The sequence below is a fragment of the Puma concolor genome, chromosome B4, assembly GCF_028749965.1.
Source record: "Puma concolor isolate L17-30 chromosome B4, mPumCon1.1.hap2, whole genome shotgun sequence".
Classification (NCBI taxonomy): domain Eukaryota; kingdom Metazoa; phylum Chordata; class Mammalia; order Carnivora; family Felidae; genus Puma; species Puma concolor.
In genome coordinates, this window is record NC_141673.1 from 7,585,862 (window position 1) to 7,604,827 (window position 18,966).

General features: G+C 57.3%; 1 protein-coding gene across 1 annotated transcript in view; it reads right to left on the bottom strand.

Annotated features, from left to right (window-relative positions):
* Window positions 1-431: 431 nt before the first annotated feature.
* Window positions 432-18,966, bottom strand: part of ZC3H7B (zinc finger CCCH-type containing 7B) — a 60,913-nt gene continuing 42,378 nt past the window's right edge. Inside the window, exons 11-23 of the mRNA XM_086712168.1 lie at window positions 17,955-18,013; window positions 17,028-17,127; window positions 15,425-15,586; window positions 13,165-13,370; window positions 11,993-12,093; window positions 10,861-11,042; window positions 8,595-8,680; window positions 4,958-5,091; window positions 4,680-4,785; window positions 4,429-4,537; window positions 4,031-4,164; window positions 3,749-3,912; window positions 432-3,360 (exon numbers count right to left, since the gene is read on the bottom strand). Coding sequence (XP_086568294.1) covers window positions 3,114-3,360; window positions 3,749-3,912; window positions 4,031-4,164; window positions 4,429-4,537; window positions 4,680-4,785; window positions 4,958-5,091; window positions 8,595-8,680; window positions 10,861-11,042; window positions 11,993-12,093; window positions 13,165-13,370; window positions 15,425-15,586; window positions 17,028-17,127; window positions 17,955-18,013 — 1,790 coding nt within the window. The 3' untranslated portion in view covers window positions 432-3,113. The remainder of the gene's footprint in view (window positions 3,361-3,748; window positions 3,913-4,030; window positions 4,165-4,428; window positions 4,538-4,679; window positions 4,786-4,957; window positions 5,092-8,594; window positions 8,681-10,860; window positions 11,043-11,992; window positions 12,094-13,164; window positions 13,371-15,424; window positions 15,587-17,027; window positions 17,128-17,954; window positions 18,014-18,966) is intronic.

Here is an 18,966-nt window from a genome sequence, read left to right on the forward strand (position 1 = left end):
GCCACACCCAGAAAGGGCACAGAGCCGACCCTCCGGAATTCAGGACAGTGTCCTTGATAAAGGCAGGGAGGTGTGGGTACCTCAGGACCCCCATGCGGAAGGCTGTGAGCAGGCAGGCTGCAGGAGAGCCAGTGAAGGGTGGCTGCTGGGGCCTCTTGTACACAGCACAGCTTGTCCTTGCCAGCCGAGGCGCTGCCTGAGCTGGGGTCAGCTGGGTGGCCCTGTTTACACAGGGACACAGACCTTCTGCCCCTCACCCCTCGGAATTTCTGCCTTTAGGCATGCCCAGCACCAGGCAGCTCTGCTCCAAGTGGACAGAGCAGCCCAGGCCCCTGGGCACAAGCTCCAGGCAGGGAGGAACAGGAGCGACAGAGGTCGAGGACAGAGGTCAAAGTACACACGTTTATTTTCTAGAACAAAGGCTAAAAGAATCAAGTTTCTTTCATTTTATTTTAAGAAGGACAAAAATTGTTATTAAAACATCTACATTATTATCAAGATACTAGACCTTATGAATATTTAATATTAAAGTGTGGTATTCTTAAATTTTTAATACACAGACATTTTAAAAGGACCATTAAATTGATTACTGCCCAGCTGAGAAATGCAGCGTCCCTCCTTCGCCCTACTCCAAAGGGATACTCACATTGGGGGCGCCTGCCCCCCCCCCCCATCACTATGTTTAAAGTATTGTCCCTGCCTGCTGGCAGTAGGCACGGGCCCCTGATTCAACTCTCCAAGCCTCCCAGTCAGGGTCATGACTGAAATAATCACCCTCATCCTTCAAAGTGTACTCCTGTCCCCAGGTCCCCCACCTCTGGCCCTCTTCCCAACCCTGTGGGGGATCCAGCTTTGGCCAGGCCAGGGAGCCCCAGATCCCAGGGGACCCTGGATGGCTAACATGTTGAAGAAAAATCTGGACACTAATCCTATTCTTCTGGGCGGAGACAAACACCAATCATTTTCTTTCCTGGAGCACCACTGCTCTCTCCCGGCAAGGCTGGAGTGGTCTGGAAACTGGGCCCAGGCGAAGCCACTCCTGCCCTTGCTGAGAAATCACCTCCAACCCATGGCTCCAAGTCCCCGAATCTGAAAAATCCCTCTTAATTACACACCAGGATGGCTGCATTTTCTGGCCAAATTCTTTATCTTTAGCCCTCATTAGAAGTGATTCCTTGGATACCACACACATATATAATATTATATAGAGCGATATATTTAATACCTGTGTATATATGCATCACGGGGGCGACATATATACACACTAAAAACGAGGCTGGTGACGACAGACTGCAACACCACGGATCAGGGAAAACAAGTGTCATCGACATTCACAGCCACGGCCCCCACCTCGGGTGTGGTCTCTCCTCCCCTCCAGCCACGCCACCAGCACGAATCTGCTGGCCTGCTGGGGGAAGGGGGCAGGGAGAAGAAAGGATGCATGCCACGATTACTGGGAAAGGCTGGGCAGTGACAGCAGGAGGAACAAGGTTCTCTGCGTCTGGGGTGCCCATAATCACATCATTGCTCACTATCGATCCTTGCTTGAGGAGAAATGAGGGGGATTCCATTTTCTTTTTCTCACCCCCCACCCCTGACTCCAGCTGTGGTCCCCGGTTCCTTCCGGGGGGCCCCACTTCTTGTGCCAACAGTGTGGGGCGTTCTGGAATGTCTCAGGAACCAGGGGAGGCCGGGTCTGCCCACAGCGGGTGGGATGGAGAGGAGGGGGTGCACGCAGACAGGTCAGACGAGAGGCATGGGAAAGGGCTTGGTGGCTGGAGGTAGGGGCCGGGGGTCAGCTGAGGTCCCAGGCAGCTGGCAGGGCCGGGAATCAGGGAGGGCTGGGACAGACAGGCGTGACTGTATTCTGGGTCTGGGGAGAAAGGGATGAGGGCCATGTTGGGTCCTCAAGAAAGAGGAGCTGTGTCCCATCCTAAAGTGACCCATGGTGCTCAGCGATCCTAGAGTGGCCCATGGCATTCATCTCCCTTCTCTCCACGTTCCCTGACCCCCACCCTTCCCCTTCTTCCCAGTGCATCATGCAGGAGCTGAGCCCATGGTGCCCTGCCTGTTACCACCGCCCTGAGTTGGCGTGGGAAGCAACTTGCTGCTACACTTGCTACGACCATCCTCTGGAGGGGACCGTCCCTCTACAGGGTGCTGCCATGACCAATCCCCTGAGCCTCCCTTCTTCAGCCAACAAGTTCCACTGCCTGGAGCCCCCGTGGCACACTGATTCAGAGACTGTCATATCCCTGCCAAGAGCCTGGAGGCTCCAGCAGACAACTGGCCCTGAGCCTTTTGACTAGTTTGCCTCTGGCTTTACCTTGTGCCGTGGGCGGGAGACCCTGAGCAGATCACCCCTCCCTTCCAGGCCTTAGTCTTCCTATCTGCAATAGGGGGGGCTTGAGCTGAGTCATCTCTGAGGACTCTTAGGACCTAAAGTCTACATTTGGTGGCTCACAAGGGAGGAGGGCTGGGCTGGTGGCCGGACTGGAGAGGCTCTAGAGATCATCTAGCCCAGCCCCTCCCACTCTTCCAACCAAAGGGGAAACTGAGGCCCCAGAGGGCAAGCGACCAGTATTGTGTTCCCAGCTCCACCCTGGGGCTGCATTTTAAAGCTAATTGGGGCCCGCCAGCCCTCTGTTGTGTACTGATCTGCCCCCAGGGAGGTGGGGATGAGGTGAGGGTGGGGCAGGGAAAAGGACCCTCCTGCTGCAGATTCAAGTGGGGACCCCAGGCTCCCCAGCCCTGAGCTTTGGGCCCCCTTTAGGAGCAGACAGAAGTTAAAGCTGTAGGCTGAAGCTGGAGGGGTCAGCCAAGCCCCTCCCTCCCCAACCAGGAGAGCGGGGGCTTGGGGTGTCTGCCCAGGGTGTTCCAGCAGGACGAGGACCCTGGGACCGCTTAGGGCTACAGCACACGCACCTGGGTATGCACACAGGTGGTGGGGGCAGAGAGGACGGAGGACAGACGGGGCCCCAGGGGGCCGGGGGCTGCCTGACGAGGGCGGCCCCCCGCCCCCAGCCCTGGCCTGCCTTGGCCCTCCAATCAGGACCTCTGTCCCCACCCCCGCCCCCTGACCCTAGGACTTCACCCGAGGCCCACAAATGGCCCTATTCCCCAGTGACAGTGGCAGCAGCAGGGGCTTCTGGGGCGGCACCGGCGGTGTTCCCATCCTCTTGCAGCAGGAAGTTGTATTTGCCAAAGTCGTCGTCCCGCGGGCACAGAAGCATATCCTTGCGGGCCTTGGCCAGCTTCTGCTTCAGCACCTCACGCCGGTCCAGCCACTCGGTGAGCTCCTCCTGCCCGTGCGCGCAGCGGCACTTGTCCCCATCTGGGCAGGCCTTGCCCTTCTGGAGCCTGCGGGCAGGCAGCAGGAGGCTCACTGCCCAAGCCCGAGCCCTGTCCACCACGGGCTGCGGACCTCGGGCCGGCGGCTCAACCTCCCCTCGCAAGACAAGCCTTCCCCTGGGCAGCCTCGGTCCTGGTGAAAGCTGGCACGTCCTAGCCTCCTCGAGGATCTGCCTCAGGGCTGCAGGCAGGGGTCTGGCAGTTCTGAGCCCACCCCGTCCCTCCCCACCCTGCTCCCGCTCTCCCTGCTCCTCACATCCAGGAGCAGCTGTTTCAGGACAACACCCTCTGCGCGCTATCTCCAGACCCCAGGCTCATCTCAGGCCCACCCTGCAGCCTGCCAGGCTCCTCCAGGCCCGCCATGCCCGCCCCACGGGTCCCGCCCTCCCTGGAGCACCTGTCACAGAGCCGGAACTCGCCCATGGGGAAGCGGTAGGCCCAGCCACTGGCGTCGCTGTCGGATGTGAAGACCTTCTCCTTGTGCTTCTCAGACTGGATGTGCTGCTGCCACTGCTTCTTGCTGTTGCTGTTTTTGCCGCAGAGCCAGCAGTGGTAGCCCATCTGGGGGCACAACGGCCGTGGGTGCCCGTTCCTCGCACCTCCGCCTGGACCGCTCTCCCACCCCACGCCCTCCCAGGTCTGGCTCAGACCCGGGCCCGCGCACGCGTGAGGGGGTTACCATGATGTCGGCGTAGTCTGTGGGCATCTGGATCTGCTTCTCCCCTTCCCGAGAACTGATTGGGGTCCCTTCCCCTGGTTTCCCTGGGTTGTGTTTCTTTAGCCACATGTCATAGGTCTGTTGCATGTCCAGGACTGGTGGGCAATGGAGGCCAGAGTGCTTGGTGAGAGGGGATTCTTCATCCGTTCTGCCCCACGACACCCCCTGGACTTGGGAGCTGGGGGCATCCCAGGCCTTGCGGTTGGGCGGGCACGGTCGGGGGCGGGGGGCAGGAGGAGGGCCTGGGCGGTGGCAAAGGGAGAGACAGCAGGTGCTCTTGGGCCGACTGATGACTCGGGGTGTCTGGCAGTGAGGGGACACTGGGCCAGGCCCCCACCCTGCCCAGTCTTCCCACTCACTCTTGTTCTCCTTCATGAATGTCCACATGTCCCTCTCCTCCGGGCTGTGTGCGAAGGAGCAGTTCCCCACGTACTGGCACTTGCGGCCGTTCTGCGCGTGGATGCAGAGCTGCCGGGTGGGCGCGGGGAGAGCCTGCTGAGCTCCCCTGGATTGTGTTACAGCCCCAGCCGGCAGGCAAGCCCTCGGAAGGCCCCTCAGCCCCCACGTCGGAGTTCCCACCACCACCCTGCACCCCACTCCTGGCGCTCACATCGTATTGCTGTGGGAAGTTGCGAATGGATGGCAGCGGCCTCACCGACACCCATTTCCTCTTGGCCTTTGACATCACCAGAAGGACCCGCCGCTCCTTGGTCCAGCTGTAGGGCAGAGCAGGGTGGGGGGGAGGGGGGGAGATGGTTGGGAGAGCTCAGGGCAGAGCCTCGGGCTGTGTGAACTCCACAGAGAGCCCCGGCCTCCTAACTCCCGACTCACGGCGCTTGGGTGGGCTCCCCACCCCCCAGCCCAGCCCCCGAGTGTCGCCTGGCTCACCAGTGCCGGGCCTTGGCACTGCAGTACTTGAGGTCTTTGTCAGGCTCCACCACTTGCCCATTCCTCCAGCACTGGCCACACACAAACTTCATCTGCAGGTCGAAGGTGCTGGGCCCATGTGTCCGAGGGGCACCCTGTTGGGGAAAGGGGCTGGTGAATCCACAGGCACCAGGGCTGAGGCCTGGGGTCTGTCATGCAGGTGGCCTCCAACCGTGTTCGAGCCACCTAGAGCCTTAGAATGAGCCAGTCCACTACCAGAGGGGAGTTACCTCCCCACCCCATGGCTCATGGCCTCTCAGTGTGGGAGCCAGGCCTGGGACGGGGCTCCAGATTCCTGACTGAACATTCTGCCTTATCCAGCTAGTCCCCGTGGGTCTGCTCTTTGCAGCTGCTGGCATTTTCCTGAGCATGGCACGCTTTTGCACATGATGTTCCCTCTGCCTGGAATGCCCTTCCTTTTTGCTTCAGGCTTATTCTGGAAACTTTCAAACCTCAGCTCAACCACCACACCTTCCCCGGAGCTCTGCTAAGTGGCAGCCGCCCATCCTAGGGGCTCCCACAGAACCCGAACTACCTCATGTTGATCAACTTATCTAGTTACAAGGGCCGGGCCTGTGGACAGCAGGGCCCAGGTGGGAAGTCACTTGCACAGGAGCCTGCCGTGGAACAGACTTCTGGGCAGCCTTGGATTCCCTCCGGCCCCACCCTGTTCACTCCCCATCCTCTGCTCCAGCCCTTCCTTTGCAGACAGGAGGGCCTGGTCTTCTGCACGTCTGGGGTGGGGGTAGGGGGAGAGGTGGGGGAAGTGGCCACCCAGCCTTGTCTTCTGCCACTTTGAACCCCCTCACCCAGTTATATTGGCTAACCTATGAGCTTTCCTGTCACCTTGAGCCTCCCTGTCCTCCCTGGAGCCTTAGGTGTAGGGTTACCCCTCCGGGCAGCCTTCACTCCTCTAGGCTGGAGGGCACATGTCCCTTCCCATGAGAGTACTCTGTGTCCCTGGCACTACCTAGCTCAGGGCCTGTTTTTGAGCAGGAAGGGGCTCTGTCCGTGTGTGTGAACTGAACCCTGGCCTGGTGCTGGAACACTCGCAGCCTGGCTCGGCCCCAGGACAACCCACACGTCACCTTGGTAACAAGGTAGAGGCATGTTTGTAGCTGGGGCATGGCCAGTGTCAGAGCGGACAGTAGGTTCTCCATGTCACTACTGATTTCTAGGTGTTCCATTGGACTCTTCCAGAAGCCTGAGGGAACTCATTTCACAGGTGGGGTAAGTGGGGACTGCTCTAATGAACAGCCATGCCAGTTCACTGGCCTTCCCTTTCCACAACCGCACAACCTCACCAGCTCCTTGCTGCAGCCCTGGGGGGCAGGTGGGTTCGTTCCCACTTGACTGGATAGAAGCAGAGGCTCAGAGAGGTTACTAATCCCCCCACGGGTAAGTGGCTTGAGGACAGGGACCTGGCAAGAGGCGGGTGCTCATGCTTCTTTGTGGGATGGCGCCGCTATGGCACCATGGGCACTGGGCCTCAACAGTTCCCACCCTGGCATCTCATTCTTGGCCTCACGGTGCTACTGGCCCTGCCCTCTGATGGCAGCCAAGCCAAGATCCCTCATGCCCTGGTCACGGCCAGGACTGGCACAGAAGCCCTGTTCCTGAGCCAGGCCCAAGGGTGGTATCCGGGGTGGGCCTTGGCAGCAAGAGTGGGTTGAAGTCAGTCATGGCACCTTTGGGCAGCCGGGCCTGCCCCCATCTCTGGGGACCGTTGCAGCAGCCCTGAGTAGGAAGAAGGGGTAGAGGTGGTAAGGACTCCGAGTTCTCTTAGAAGATAACACTGCAGATCCAACCTAAGCCCCTCACTGTTTTCCAGCCGGGATCCTGGCCAGGAGCAAAAAATAAACCACATGGCAGGGAGGGGGAGAGGGAGGGGAAAAGAGGATTGCACAGGAAGGGGCGGAGGAGGGAAACAGCCAAGAAGATGAGAGAGAAAGAAAGAAAAAGGAACAGAAAGAAGGACTAGGGAGAGAGAGGAGGGAAGTCCCAAGGGGGCCAGGCAGCCCCGTCGACCAGCCTGCCCTGCTCCCTGGCTCACTGCCACACCCATGCTGGCCTCAGGAGGGGCTAGGGGCCCGGCCTTCTCCCAAGCTGACCAGTAGGTATGCCTGGCCTGGGGAGGGGGTCCTCTTGGATGGCACAGGGGCTTCAGCTCACGCTATCTCTTGGGCCTGAGATCACCCCTTCTGTCCCCACTGTCATCTATGGCTATAATGATCCCTCCCTCTTAGGGAAGCATATGAGGATCGGGATGGCACAGGGCCTGGTGCAGAGCAGGGACCCAGCAAGCTATAGCTTGGTCAGCTTCTGTACCCTCACACCTACCCTGGGAGATGGGAGGCAGGATTATGACCCCATTTTATGGGTTAGGAATCCTCAGGGGTGGCAGGAATGGTGCACAATTGTGGGAGGGCAGAGTGAGCTCAGGACAAGATGTCAGAGAACCAGGCATTTACTCCACTAAGTGTGCCCCTGGGTGAGTCTCTAGCATGTTCTAAGACTCAGTTTCCCCATCTGCAAATGCCACAGCTCACTTCCTCAGGAGCAGGATGAGGATCAAAAGAGATGGAAATGACATAATCAGTAGGTGAAAAGTTTGAGGAATACCAGGATATTTACCTGGTCTCAAGGTATCTCCCCAGAATGTACTTATTAATTACAAAGGGGGAAAAATGTAACTTCACAAGAGAGAAACCCATATAGTAGAGGCACCTTCAATCAAGTGATCACCAGTAATGGGACAAATTGAGATGATGTGCTTCCTGATGAGTGAACTGAGAAGAACATCACCTCTGGGGTTTGAGGAACCATCAGATAATCCCAAATGCTTATTTATTTTGAGAGAGAGAGAGAGAGAAAGAGTGGCAGAGAGAGAGGGAGAGAGAGAATCTCAAGTATACTCCGAGCTGTCTGCATACAGCCCAACACGGGACTTGATCTCACGAACTGTGAGATCATGACCTGAGCCGAAATCACGAGTCAGACACTTAACCAACCGAACCACCCGGGTGCCTCCGGCTGGACCTTTTATAAGACAGCCGCTCCTCCAAACCATCAATGTCATGCAATACAAGAAAGACTGGGGGACTGCTCTAGATTAAGAGACCAGACAGCACAACAAACAAATGCAGTGTCACTTGGGGCTTGGGGACAATTCACAAAATCTGAATAAATAGGACATCATAATCTGAATAATTAAACCGATGTTAGTTCTGTGATGCTGATAATTGTACTGCGGTCATTATGTAAGACAGTGTCCTTATTTTTAGGAAATACACACTGAAGTTTTGGGGGATGATGAGGCATCATGGCTACAACTTATTCTCAAGTGATTCAGAAAAAGGTAGGTTATAATTGTAGATAAGTGTCTCTGTGTGGATGTACACACATACCAGGACAAAGTGAGAGTGGAATGTGGTAAAATGGTTCATGTCTGGGGAATCGAGAAATGGGTATACATGAATTCTTTGTACTATTCTTACAAATTTCTGGTAAGTCTGAAATTATGTTCAATTGAAGGAATGGGGAGTGGCCCTCAGGGGCCTGATGCCACCCCCCGCCCAGCGCCGACCCAGGGCCTTACCAAGCTGCTGCTGGCCTTCCCTGCATGGGCCTCCGTCTGCTGCCAGTATTTCTTGGATTCCTGGACAATGTCTTCGTGGGTCATGCCTGTGGAGGGCGGCACCACGTGCAGGCGTCGGTGAAGGGGCTCAGTGAGGAGAAAGGCGGGGCATCTCCAGGTGCCACGCCCAGGCCCCCACCCCCCAAGTGGGCCCTGCCACAGAAAGACGTGGGGTGCGGGGAGAGCACTCATGCTCTCTGGGCCTGTTTGTTCACGTGCAATTGGGAATGGGGGACCTGCTCGAAGCCCTCCCAGGGAGCAGGAGCAGAAAATGCAGCCAAGAGTGGGAAAATGCAAGAGAGAGGCTGGCCCTGCGGCATGGTGTGGGGGCTCTCCTGCCCTCATGCTGCTCCGTCTCTTGGGGCAGCTGCTCAGCACCCTTCCTCGACTTGAGGAAGCACCCCTACCTCGCTCAGTGGGGCCTCAGGCCTCACTCCTGCTTGGCCCCCGCTAGCCCAGTGGCTCTTAGGGCTCCGTGCCTGGCCCAGCCTGGCTCCCTAGCTCATGGCGGGACCCCCGCAGGTCAGCAAAGGGCAGACACTCCCTGGTGGCCCAGACCCTCCCACTCTGACTGTTGACGCCGAGCCCACCTTCTGAGGTACAGCGTGGAGCCTCTTCGTGAAGCATACCCTGCTCCCATCCCTTCCAGTCTCTTTCTCAGACCGATTTCCTTTCAACCTTGTCCTAGGCCTCCTGCTCCATGGTGGCTGCTTGTCACTGGGGCTTACTCTGGATCAGGCACTGTCCCTGACACACACTTGCTGGCTGATGAGTCCCAAATATTCCAGCCCAGACCTCGGTGGTGAACTTCCGGACCTCCACATCCAGCTGCCTGCTCAACATCTCCACTTCCCACACCGAGCCCTGCTGTGACCCCCCAAACCTGCTCCCCCTACAGCCTCCCCTTCTGAGAACGTGGCCACTCCGTTCTTCCAGTTAGTCTGGTCAAAAATCTTGCAGTTGCTTGATGCCATCCTTTGTCTCATGCTTCATATCCGGTCCATCGACAACTCCACTGGCTCCACCGTCAACGTATCCCCAGAATCTGATCACTCCTTCCACCCTGCTGCTGTCACCCTGGCCTGAGCCACACCTTCCCTGGGCCCCCTCTGTCCACCCTCACCCCTGTATTCTCTACCCAGTAGCCAGAGCGAGTTTTTAAAAATACTGATCAGACGCTATCTACCCACTTAAACACTCCAGACTCTGCATATCCTATCTAGAACAATCCTAACTCTGTGTACGGCCTAGAGACTTGTACACACGTGGGTCCTTACCTACCTCTCAGGCCCTCCTCCCCCCATATGCCCAGCCACTCGGCTGTCACAGGCAGCCTTTCTGTACCAAGCTTGCTCCGGCCTCAGGGCCTCCAGCTTTGCCATTCCCTCTGCCAGGCATGCTCCCCTTACCCTTCCTTGCTCAAATACCACTCTCTTCAGAGAGGCTTTCCCTGACCTTCTTATCCCAAATGCCCCAGGCTGAGTCCCTCCCCATCCCATTGCTCTGCCTTACTTTCTTCACAGCACTAAGCACATCTGAAATTACATAACCCTATTTCATCAACTCTAAGAAGACATCAATTGTTAGATGCACCATTATTTTATGTTACACCCCCCCAAATGCTAATTAGATTACCACACGCAGTGGGGGATGGGGGGGTATGTGCATCCTCGAACAGATGGAATACGGGATTTATTACCTACTTGTTGCACTGCCTGCCTTGCCCCCGCTTACAGATATCAGATGTTCTCTGAGAGCAAGGACCTCGGGTAGTCTTGCTCGGTCCCTGACACAGAGCAGGTGCACTCGTCATCCTATTAGATGAATGAGTGAGGGAGTGATATCTTTTCATCTCCTCAGCTCTGAGGTGGAGATTAGGATCACCAGTTCACGGATGAGCAAACGGAGGCTCAGTGAGGGGGAAGTGACCTTGCTGATGACCAATCAGGCAGCCCGGCTCTGCCCCCTCTCCTTTTTCCATATGTGTTTCCCCAGCACGGCTTGGATAGGGATCAACTCAGGACCCTCCAAGCCTGGAAGCTCCCGGAGAGCAAAGCTTTGTGTCCTCTGTGATGTCTGGGGAGCACTGGCTCCTGCAGAGGCACCCCTTCCCCTGCTAACTGCCCCTCCTGAACTCGAGTCCCCCTCTGCCACCTGCCACGGGCCGGCCCATCCACCCTCAGCCAATTGTCGCCGCCCTCTGCCCGCCCCTGCCCAGCCCCCTCACCAGAGTACTGCTGCAGCAGCCAGACTTTGAGCTCGATGAAGCTGTGGGCGAAGTGGCAGCTGTCCTCCCGCAGGCAGCCGTAGCGCACCTCATGGCGGCACACGTCGAACTGGAAGTGCTCCTGGAACTGGCGGATCTTGGAGTACTTGAGGGAGGTGGAGCGGACGATGTGCACCAGGCACCTGGCGGGCACAGGGGCGGAAGGCACAATGCAGTCTGCAGCCCCAACACCCCCTACCCCCACTGCCACTATTCTGGACAGGGCCAGTCTCCCCAGTGCCGGGCAAGCCTGCGGGGAGAGGCTTCTCCCTGGGTGTTCCTGCCCTATTAACCACTTCTAGAACACGACACCACAATAGGCAAGACATGGGGATCCTACACTCGGCTGTATGCTTCTCCCCTGGCCTCAAGGCAGGGCCAGCTCAAAGGTGGAGCTGCCAGCAGGAGGGCACAGATGTCACCTGCTATGAGGCTGGGAGAAGGGAGGGCCCGTGGATGGGGGAAGGGGCAGGTTCCCCAGCTCAGTGCTCCAGAGCCACTCCTGCGGCCAGGGGAACGATCATTGAGCATCTCCTCTGGGACAGGAATTTTAATTACGCTCACAGCAACCCTAGCAACTTTACAGACAGGGAAACCAAGGGTTGCACGCAGGGCATAAAACAGGCATTGATCGGGCTGGGATCTGAACCCAGGTTTATCTGACCCCAGGGCCTGGACTTTATCAGGTCCAGAGGGAAGTCAGAGGGAGCAAAGGTTGGGTGTCAGACCTGACTCAGCCCCTCCCACTCACTGTCCAAGGCCAATGTCACGACAGTGGAGGGCACCAGATGGGAGTCGGAGATGTGGCCTCCCACGTGCCTGTTGCGTGAGCTACTCCCAAGCCTCATCAGTACAACAGAGACTGTGTCTCCTCCCTCATAAGACAGAGGAGACCATTCAAATACCCAAGAGAATGCCTGGAATATAGATCTCAATAAATGGGGTTTCGTCCTTTCCAGATGGATGCTGGATTCTGCCCCTTGCCTTGACGCCCTAAGTCAACCCTCTGGCCTCAGCTGCTCCCCAGGCACCTGAACTACCCCAAGCCTCTGTGTGCCCCTGCTCCCAGGCCCGGGCTGTGAGTCCCACTCACTTGTTGTTGTGGAAGCTGTGCTTGGCAGCCAGGTTGGAACAGACAGACGGGGAGTCCTTGGTGCCTTTGCTGATGATCCGGGGCTTACTGTCAAAGCAGATCTGTCCGGGGAGAGGGTGGGCTGGGATCTGGCATGGCCACCCGGGGAGGGACAGACTGGGTCCTTGCAAGCCCTGCCCTGAGTCAGGGGAGTGAGAAAGGGAACCCCAGGATCTGTGGCCCCTATCTCTCTGGCTCTAGCTCACAGCCTGGACTGTGGCTCTCTCTGATCCCCCCACCCCAAATGCCTGGGGTGGGGGGGTGTAACTCCAATTCTCTGAGCCCGAGTTTCCTCAACTGTAAACGGGTAACCATGCCTGCTGTCCCATGGGTTCACTGTGAAGCTCAGAAAGGACATAACAGAATGGCGAGTGCTTTGAGAGCACATGCAGCTGCCAGCTGGGAGCGGTGATTCCAGGCTGACTGCTCTGAAGGGAGCAGCTGGTCCACCTGCTCTAAGAGCTGGGGGGAAGGGCCGGCCATGCAAAGGGTCGGGGTTGGGCTGAGCTGCACCAGCAGCCTGCATCCGGAGTTCTCACTCCACGGACGTGGGCCTGACACTGTCACTGCCCTCATCATGCTCTGATCGGACGGGGGGAAGCAGGGGGCCAGCAGGGTCATCTGGGGCAACTCAGGGGAAGGAACTAACAACAACTTGGTGGCGCTGCTGGGATCAGAGTGGAGCCTCGGAGGGTCTGAGATGCAGAAATACAGGGAGGGTATTCCCAGGACAGGGGGCAGCCTGGACACAGGCAGGGGAGTGGGCAGGAAGCTGTAATGGGCATTGGAGTCAGCACAGTGAAACAAGGAGGTGTGGGGAAGATGAGTACTGAAAGCCCCCGGTGCCGAGCCTGGCCTTTGATGGTCAGAAGGAAAGAGGGGGTATGATTATCTCTCTTTCTGGGCTCAGTTTCAGCCTCCCCCAAATGAGGGGGCTGGATAGGATCTGGGCTTTAGCATGCTAGGGTCCAATGGACCTTTCTGACAGTCCAAGGACCTACTGATTCTAAAGTCAGGCCTCCCAAACCCACGGTTCCAAGATGGACATTTTATAATGGAGTGCACTGGGGAGCCCCTCCCCCAGCCCCATGTGCGCCATTGACCGTGGAAGTGGCAGGCGAGTGGGCAGATACCTCACAGAGGAAAGTGAAGATGCCCTGGTGCTCCTTAAGGAGCTTGGCGATGGTGAGGCTGCCACGCTTGACGCCCCCCAGCGGGTCAAAGAGCAGGTCACGGTTGAGGGTGCCCTTCCGCTCCTCTGTCCACACGTCGATCTCCTCCTGATGGTAGGCGAAGGTGCAGTTATCCCCGTACTTACAGTCCTGCTTGTTAATCATGTCTGCAAAGAGGCAACAGGACACACGTTCTGCCAGGCGGGACGGCAGCCCGCAGAGCTCCTGGGACCGCCACTGCGGCAGGCCGGGCCCAGGTTCATCTCCGCCACGGAGGGGGTGGGGGGGTTGGCCTGCTCATCACAGGACTGGGGAGGGGTCCGGCAGCAGAGCTGGGGAAAGCCCTTCTCAGGCCAGGTCCCTTCTTTGCCCTGCACCTGTGTTGGGGGGAGGACCTGTTTTTCCATCTACAAAGCATGCAGTTACCCCACCCCACCACCTCACAAAGCAGCCTTATGTGGGTCGGGCAGGATGAAAGGTAGGATAAAGGGCTTTGGAGAGGAACACAAGCCTCTACATAAACAGGAGGGGTGTTTCTCTTACTATTCACCAGGAAAATACCATTGGTCAAGGGCCTAGGCAGATTGGGCTGCGATTCCCTGGGATTCCTCAGCTGTCGGTCCCATAAACAGAGAACTGGGTTGTTGTGAGGGTTAAGTGAAATAATAAATAAAACCCCTGGGGACCAGGAGGGCCTGGCGGGCTCAGGCGGTAGAGCGTGCGACTCTTGATCTTGGGGTTGTGAGCCCAAGCCCCACGTTGGGTGTGGAGCCTACTTTACAACAAAAAACCAAAAACCGAAAAACTCCTGGGGACCAGGGAGCCGGGAGGGCAGCAGGCTCACAACCCAGAGCCCTGCCATTTCCTGGGGGCAGGAACTGCTTTTCTTCCTTCCTCTCCCCTGCTCACGCTCTTTCTAAGTCTGCGCTGCCCCATCCTGCTGCCAGGCTGCAGACACACGAGGACAAGTGAGCCGGTGCACAGACGATCACCACTGGCTGCTCTGTGCTGGAACCAGTCCTGCACCCCTTGGGGAGCCCTGCAGCAGGGAGTGGCTTCCTAAGATCTGGGTGCCGCTTGACCAAGTTCAAAGGAGTGTGCAAAGGAGTCAGGATTCAGTGTATTTGGGGGGTGGTTAGGGCAGAGGGGGGGACTTGTAAGGCTCGCAGAATTTGGACTTCACCCACACTGGCCAGGGGACAGCTGAGGCCTTTGAGCCCAGGAGTGACATGTCCTCAAAATCCTGCTGGGAGGACAGCGAGCTGGTCCAGAAAGCCTGGGGCTACTGCCATGAGCTGGGTGGGGGGACAAAGGCAGAGCCTCCCAAAGTCTCAGTTTCCTCACGTGGAGTTGTGAGGAGTGTGATGGTGCGTACAGAAGGGTGGCACGATAAAGTGCTTTACAAGGTCATGACTGTTCATGCAGTGCCACGTAGACTGTGCCAAGACACTTGGTCGGGAAACAGAAGACCCCAAATAAGGTATGTGACAAACGTCCGTCAAATACTGGCCAAATCCACACGAGCCAGAAGTGAGGAAAATGACAACATAAGCAGCTTTAAAAGCTACTATTATCCACTCTATGTTAACTGACTAGCATGTAAATAAAAACCTAAAAGTGATACTGAAAAAAAAATAAAATAAATAGGGGCACCTGGGTGGCTCAGTCGGTTAAGAGTCCGACTTCAGCTCAGGTCATCATCTCACGGTTCGTGGGTTCAAGCCCCGCATCGGGCTCTGTGCCGACAGCTCGGAGCCTGGAGCCTGCTTTGTATTCTGTATCTTCCTCTTTCTCTGCCCCTCCCCTGCTTGTGCTCTCTCTCTCTCTCTCTCACAAATAAATAAATAAACTTAAAATAAATAACCAAATAAATAAAAGCTATTATTCATCAAGCCCTTTACTATGTGCCAGTCTTAGATGCTTCATGTGGATTCTCTCCACATCTTTCCAACAGCCTTTGCGACCCTGCAGTGACAACCACCACTCTCTGTGAACTGCTTGACCCTCCCACTCAGTAGGGGCTCCAGCTGGAACGGAACATCCCGAATATTCCCACCAGTCTGTGGAGCTGTCAGGGTGGGGAGCTAGATGCTCACTCTGGTGTGGGATTCATCCTTGGTGAATGGCCACCCGTCTACCCGTGATGAGGGGCAGAGCCCAGGTGGGCGTGAGAGGAGCGAGGCCCCGGCTGTGCTGCCCACCCCTGCCGCAGCCCACCCACCTTTGCACAGGTAGTAGGAGCCCACAAAGCTGGTCTTGGTGGGCCGGGGCCGGATCCGCTTCCAGGTCTGGTCCTCGGAGCTGCGGAGCCGGCCAAGCAGGATATCACGCTTGCACTTGTGCTCGAGGCCCTCCCGGTAGGTATAGTCACCCGCCCTCGGGCCTGTGGGTACACGTGGACAGAGACGAACTTCAGATGTAGAAATGAAGGGTGACAGTGGATGGGCCCAAGCCATGGGAATTGGACTCCTGCCGAAAAACACACCTCCTTCACCTGGGCTTCCTGCCAATTCCTGCCACACTCTTCCTGGCCACACGTTCCCTGGAGGCAGGTTGAGGGGAGGCCCCCTCCAAAGCACCCTTTCTAAGGCACCCAGCCCCTTCCTGACCCTCCAGTGAGCCAGACATTTTGTGTTTCCCTAGAAGGTATCGTGAAGACAGTACCTGGCAGAGAGCAGGTTGGCCCCTTTCTGGTCCTGCCCAGCGTGGCACTGCCCCGATTCACCCTCCCCCGCCCTGCTCCTGCCAAGTCTTCTGACGCAGAGCCTCCTCTGCCCTGACAGTGAGGAATCAGCCCTTGTGGGGACCCCGAATGACCTGGCTGTGCCAGCACCAGGTGCATAGCAGTTCATGGGGCGTTTGTCAGCTTCTCAGCGCAGGGGCAGCGGGCGTGTGGACTGGGGAGGCAGTCCGAGGTCCTTGTGAGGAAGAACTTCGGCGTGGGCATAGCCATCCAACAAGATGGCGCTCTGTTCCCCACCCCCGCAAGCCCCTGGGAACTTTGGTGAGATGACTCTCATGGGTGACATGTACGTGGCAGGGGGATGAAGGGGGACGTCTTGTAGGGGGTAGACGACCGCAACTAGACAACCTCTAAGGTCCTGTTAACCCTAATGCCCCTGAGACAGAGAATTCTAGACTGCTAAGAGTTTTAACCCTGGCATCCTAAGAGAGTATCCCATGAAAACTTCAGGGCTTCTGGCAAATGAGTCTTAGTCTAGAATTCTGAGATTCCAGGTGTGCTGAAAATGGTCTCTAGGCATTGGGCATCTATTCCAAACTTCTGTAGCCTCCCTTGGATTTGGGAGCTGGGGATTTAGGAACCACATTTCCCAGACTCCTTTGCCACCTGGGTTCCAGACAAAGTTTGCATTCGCCAAGGAGATGCAGTCGTGAGAAGCGGACCAAGAGGTGGAGGTGGAGTGAGGTGTGGGCCAAGGTGTCCCTGCAGCAGCCGGCGGGCCTCCACTCCATGGCCAGGAACCAGCCTCCGGGCTGTGGGCGGCTGTGGTTCAGGCCAGAAGGTCCAGCGGCCCCCCGATCGCTGTGTGGAGCAGCACACCCCGACTCTGGTCCTCAGCCTGTGGAAGAGCAGCCTAGAGGCCAGTGGAGCCTCCCAGCTTCCGCTCCTCCAGCCCTTCTAGCAGTTTTGAAAGCCCAAACTCCCATGTTCTATGCCATCCAAACTCCCCCGCCCACCTGCTTGAAATACCCGGCGGGGATTCTGTTTTCCCATGCTTCTGACGGGTACACGAGGGTTCTGTTATTTTGGGATGTGATACTCCCCAGGTTCCCAATATCTCTGGACAGAGGGGTGACATTACCTGTTTTAGGGTAACAGAGTTGGCAGGCCTGCTTGAACTCGTGGGTGGCAGCCAAGGGGTTCTTGATGAGCAAGGCGGTGTTGGGCATGGAGGGCTCTGGCTGGGATGGGAGGAGGGTGGCCATCTTGGGCACTGGACCATGGCCAGAGCCACCAGGGCCAGCCTGGGCACCAGAGGCTGGGGGACTCCGTGACCGCCCCCCGCAACCCACCCAAGATCAGAACTGTAGCCCAGTACTACCCTCCTATTTCTCCTACCCTCCCGGGCAAGGAATTCCTTGTAACATGATCCAAGAATCTATAACATAGGGATCAGAATACCCTAGTGGGGGTACACGGGTGACCGTGACCTTGGCCCAGAATCTTCCTTTGAGCAAAAGCCCAACATGAAAGCAGAGAAACAGGAATGGCCCGACTGGGACCTGTGCACATGCCCTCCCCACTCCCAGCCTCTATCTCCCAAGCCCCCAACACATCAGCAGATGGGGAAGGAGGCAAGACTCAGAGAGGTTAGGTTACTTCCCGAGGGCCACACAGCTTGTGTCTAGGCTGAGGCCAGAGTGCAGAGCGCAGGCTGCCTGACACCTGCTCAAGTGCTCTCCTAAACTCAGAACCTGGCTGAGTCCCGAGAACAGGGGTGTTACGAACCCCGGAGAAGTTACTTAACCCCTCTGAGCCTCAACGGCCTCTTCTGTCGGACAAGGGTTGGGCCGTGCCCTCAGCTCACCCCGCCAGCAGGCGGCTCAGTCCAGAAGGGCTAGGAAGAGATCATCTCTGGCCCATCCATTCTGAGGGTGCCTCTCCTTGGAAGATGCAGTACCCCATCTCATGCAGAAGGCTCACCCCTACTTTCAAGCCCACAATCACTTCCCTGCCGCCCCTGGGAGGGCCCAAAGTGCCTGGTTGCGGATCTGGGCCAAGTACTCACCGAGGGGGCTGGTTTCTGAGTACCACTTGGGGGACGATGGTCCTGGGACTTGGTTTCCTCTGGGCAAGAAAACACAGGGGTCACCTGTTCTGCTCTGAAGGGCGTGAGAAGCCCTCTGAGGACTTCTTTGTATGCATTTCTAACTTGTAGGAACCCCGCAGGCCACACATCCACTCCTAATTTGTGCTGATCCCCTGACTCTACTCTCAAGACCACTGCCCAGGAACAGAGAAGTGTCCCAGCCTGCACATGTCTATCCTGTGCTTACCTGCTGTGGTCCCCACTGCCCCTGGGAGAAAGCCTAAGCTCTCAGCTTGGCTCAAAGGTCCTCTGGCACCAGCCTCGGGTCTTCAAGGCCCTTCCCCTCTGGTTGACTACTCTGCTTGTCAGCAAGTCTGTCCATCAGGCAGGCCTGTATCCTACTGCTATTTTAAGACCTTCTCCTTCAAGACCTCGCTCAGCCATTACCTCCTCCAGGAAGTCTCCTCTGACCCCAGAGCTGAGTGAAGCACATCTGTGCTCCTGCAGCCTCATGGATCCCCAAGGGATTCATCCCCTGGGCTAGGTCCAACTGTCAGAAAGCTGGTCCAGTAAGGGCCCAGACAGGTCTGCTTCCTCTCTGGGTCCCTGGCACCCAGCTCAGAGTGGTGATGAAGGAGCTTGCAGGCTCGCACTGCTTCCCCCAGCCTCAGGAACATCCCCATGGGATCCTACCAGCCTGCCCCAGAAGTCTGGGCAGAGAGCAACACACTGCAAGTCTGGAGTCCTGGATTATCCCAGCTCTGCTGTTTGATCTTGAACAAGACACCCAACCCCTCTGGCGTCAGCCCCACACTGTGCTGAGCACTGCAGGAGACACAGCAACTCAGAGGCCATTGTGGCTCTGGACCACAATGGGGTGAGAGGGCCTGGGCTTTGGCCGAATAGAGCCGTAATCTTGATTCCAGTCTCCAGAGATTGGCGATGTGGTGGCACTTGAACAGCCAAGGGGGTGGGGGTGAATGTGCCCACC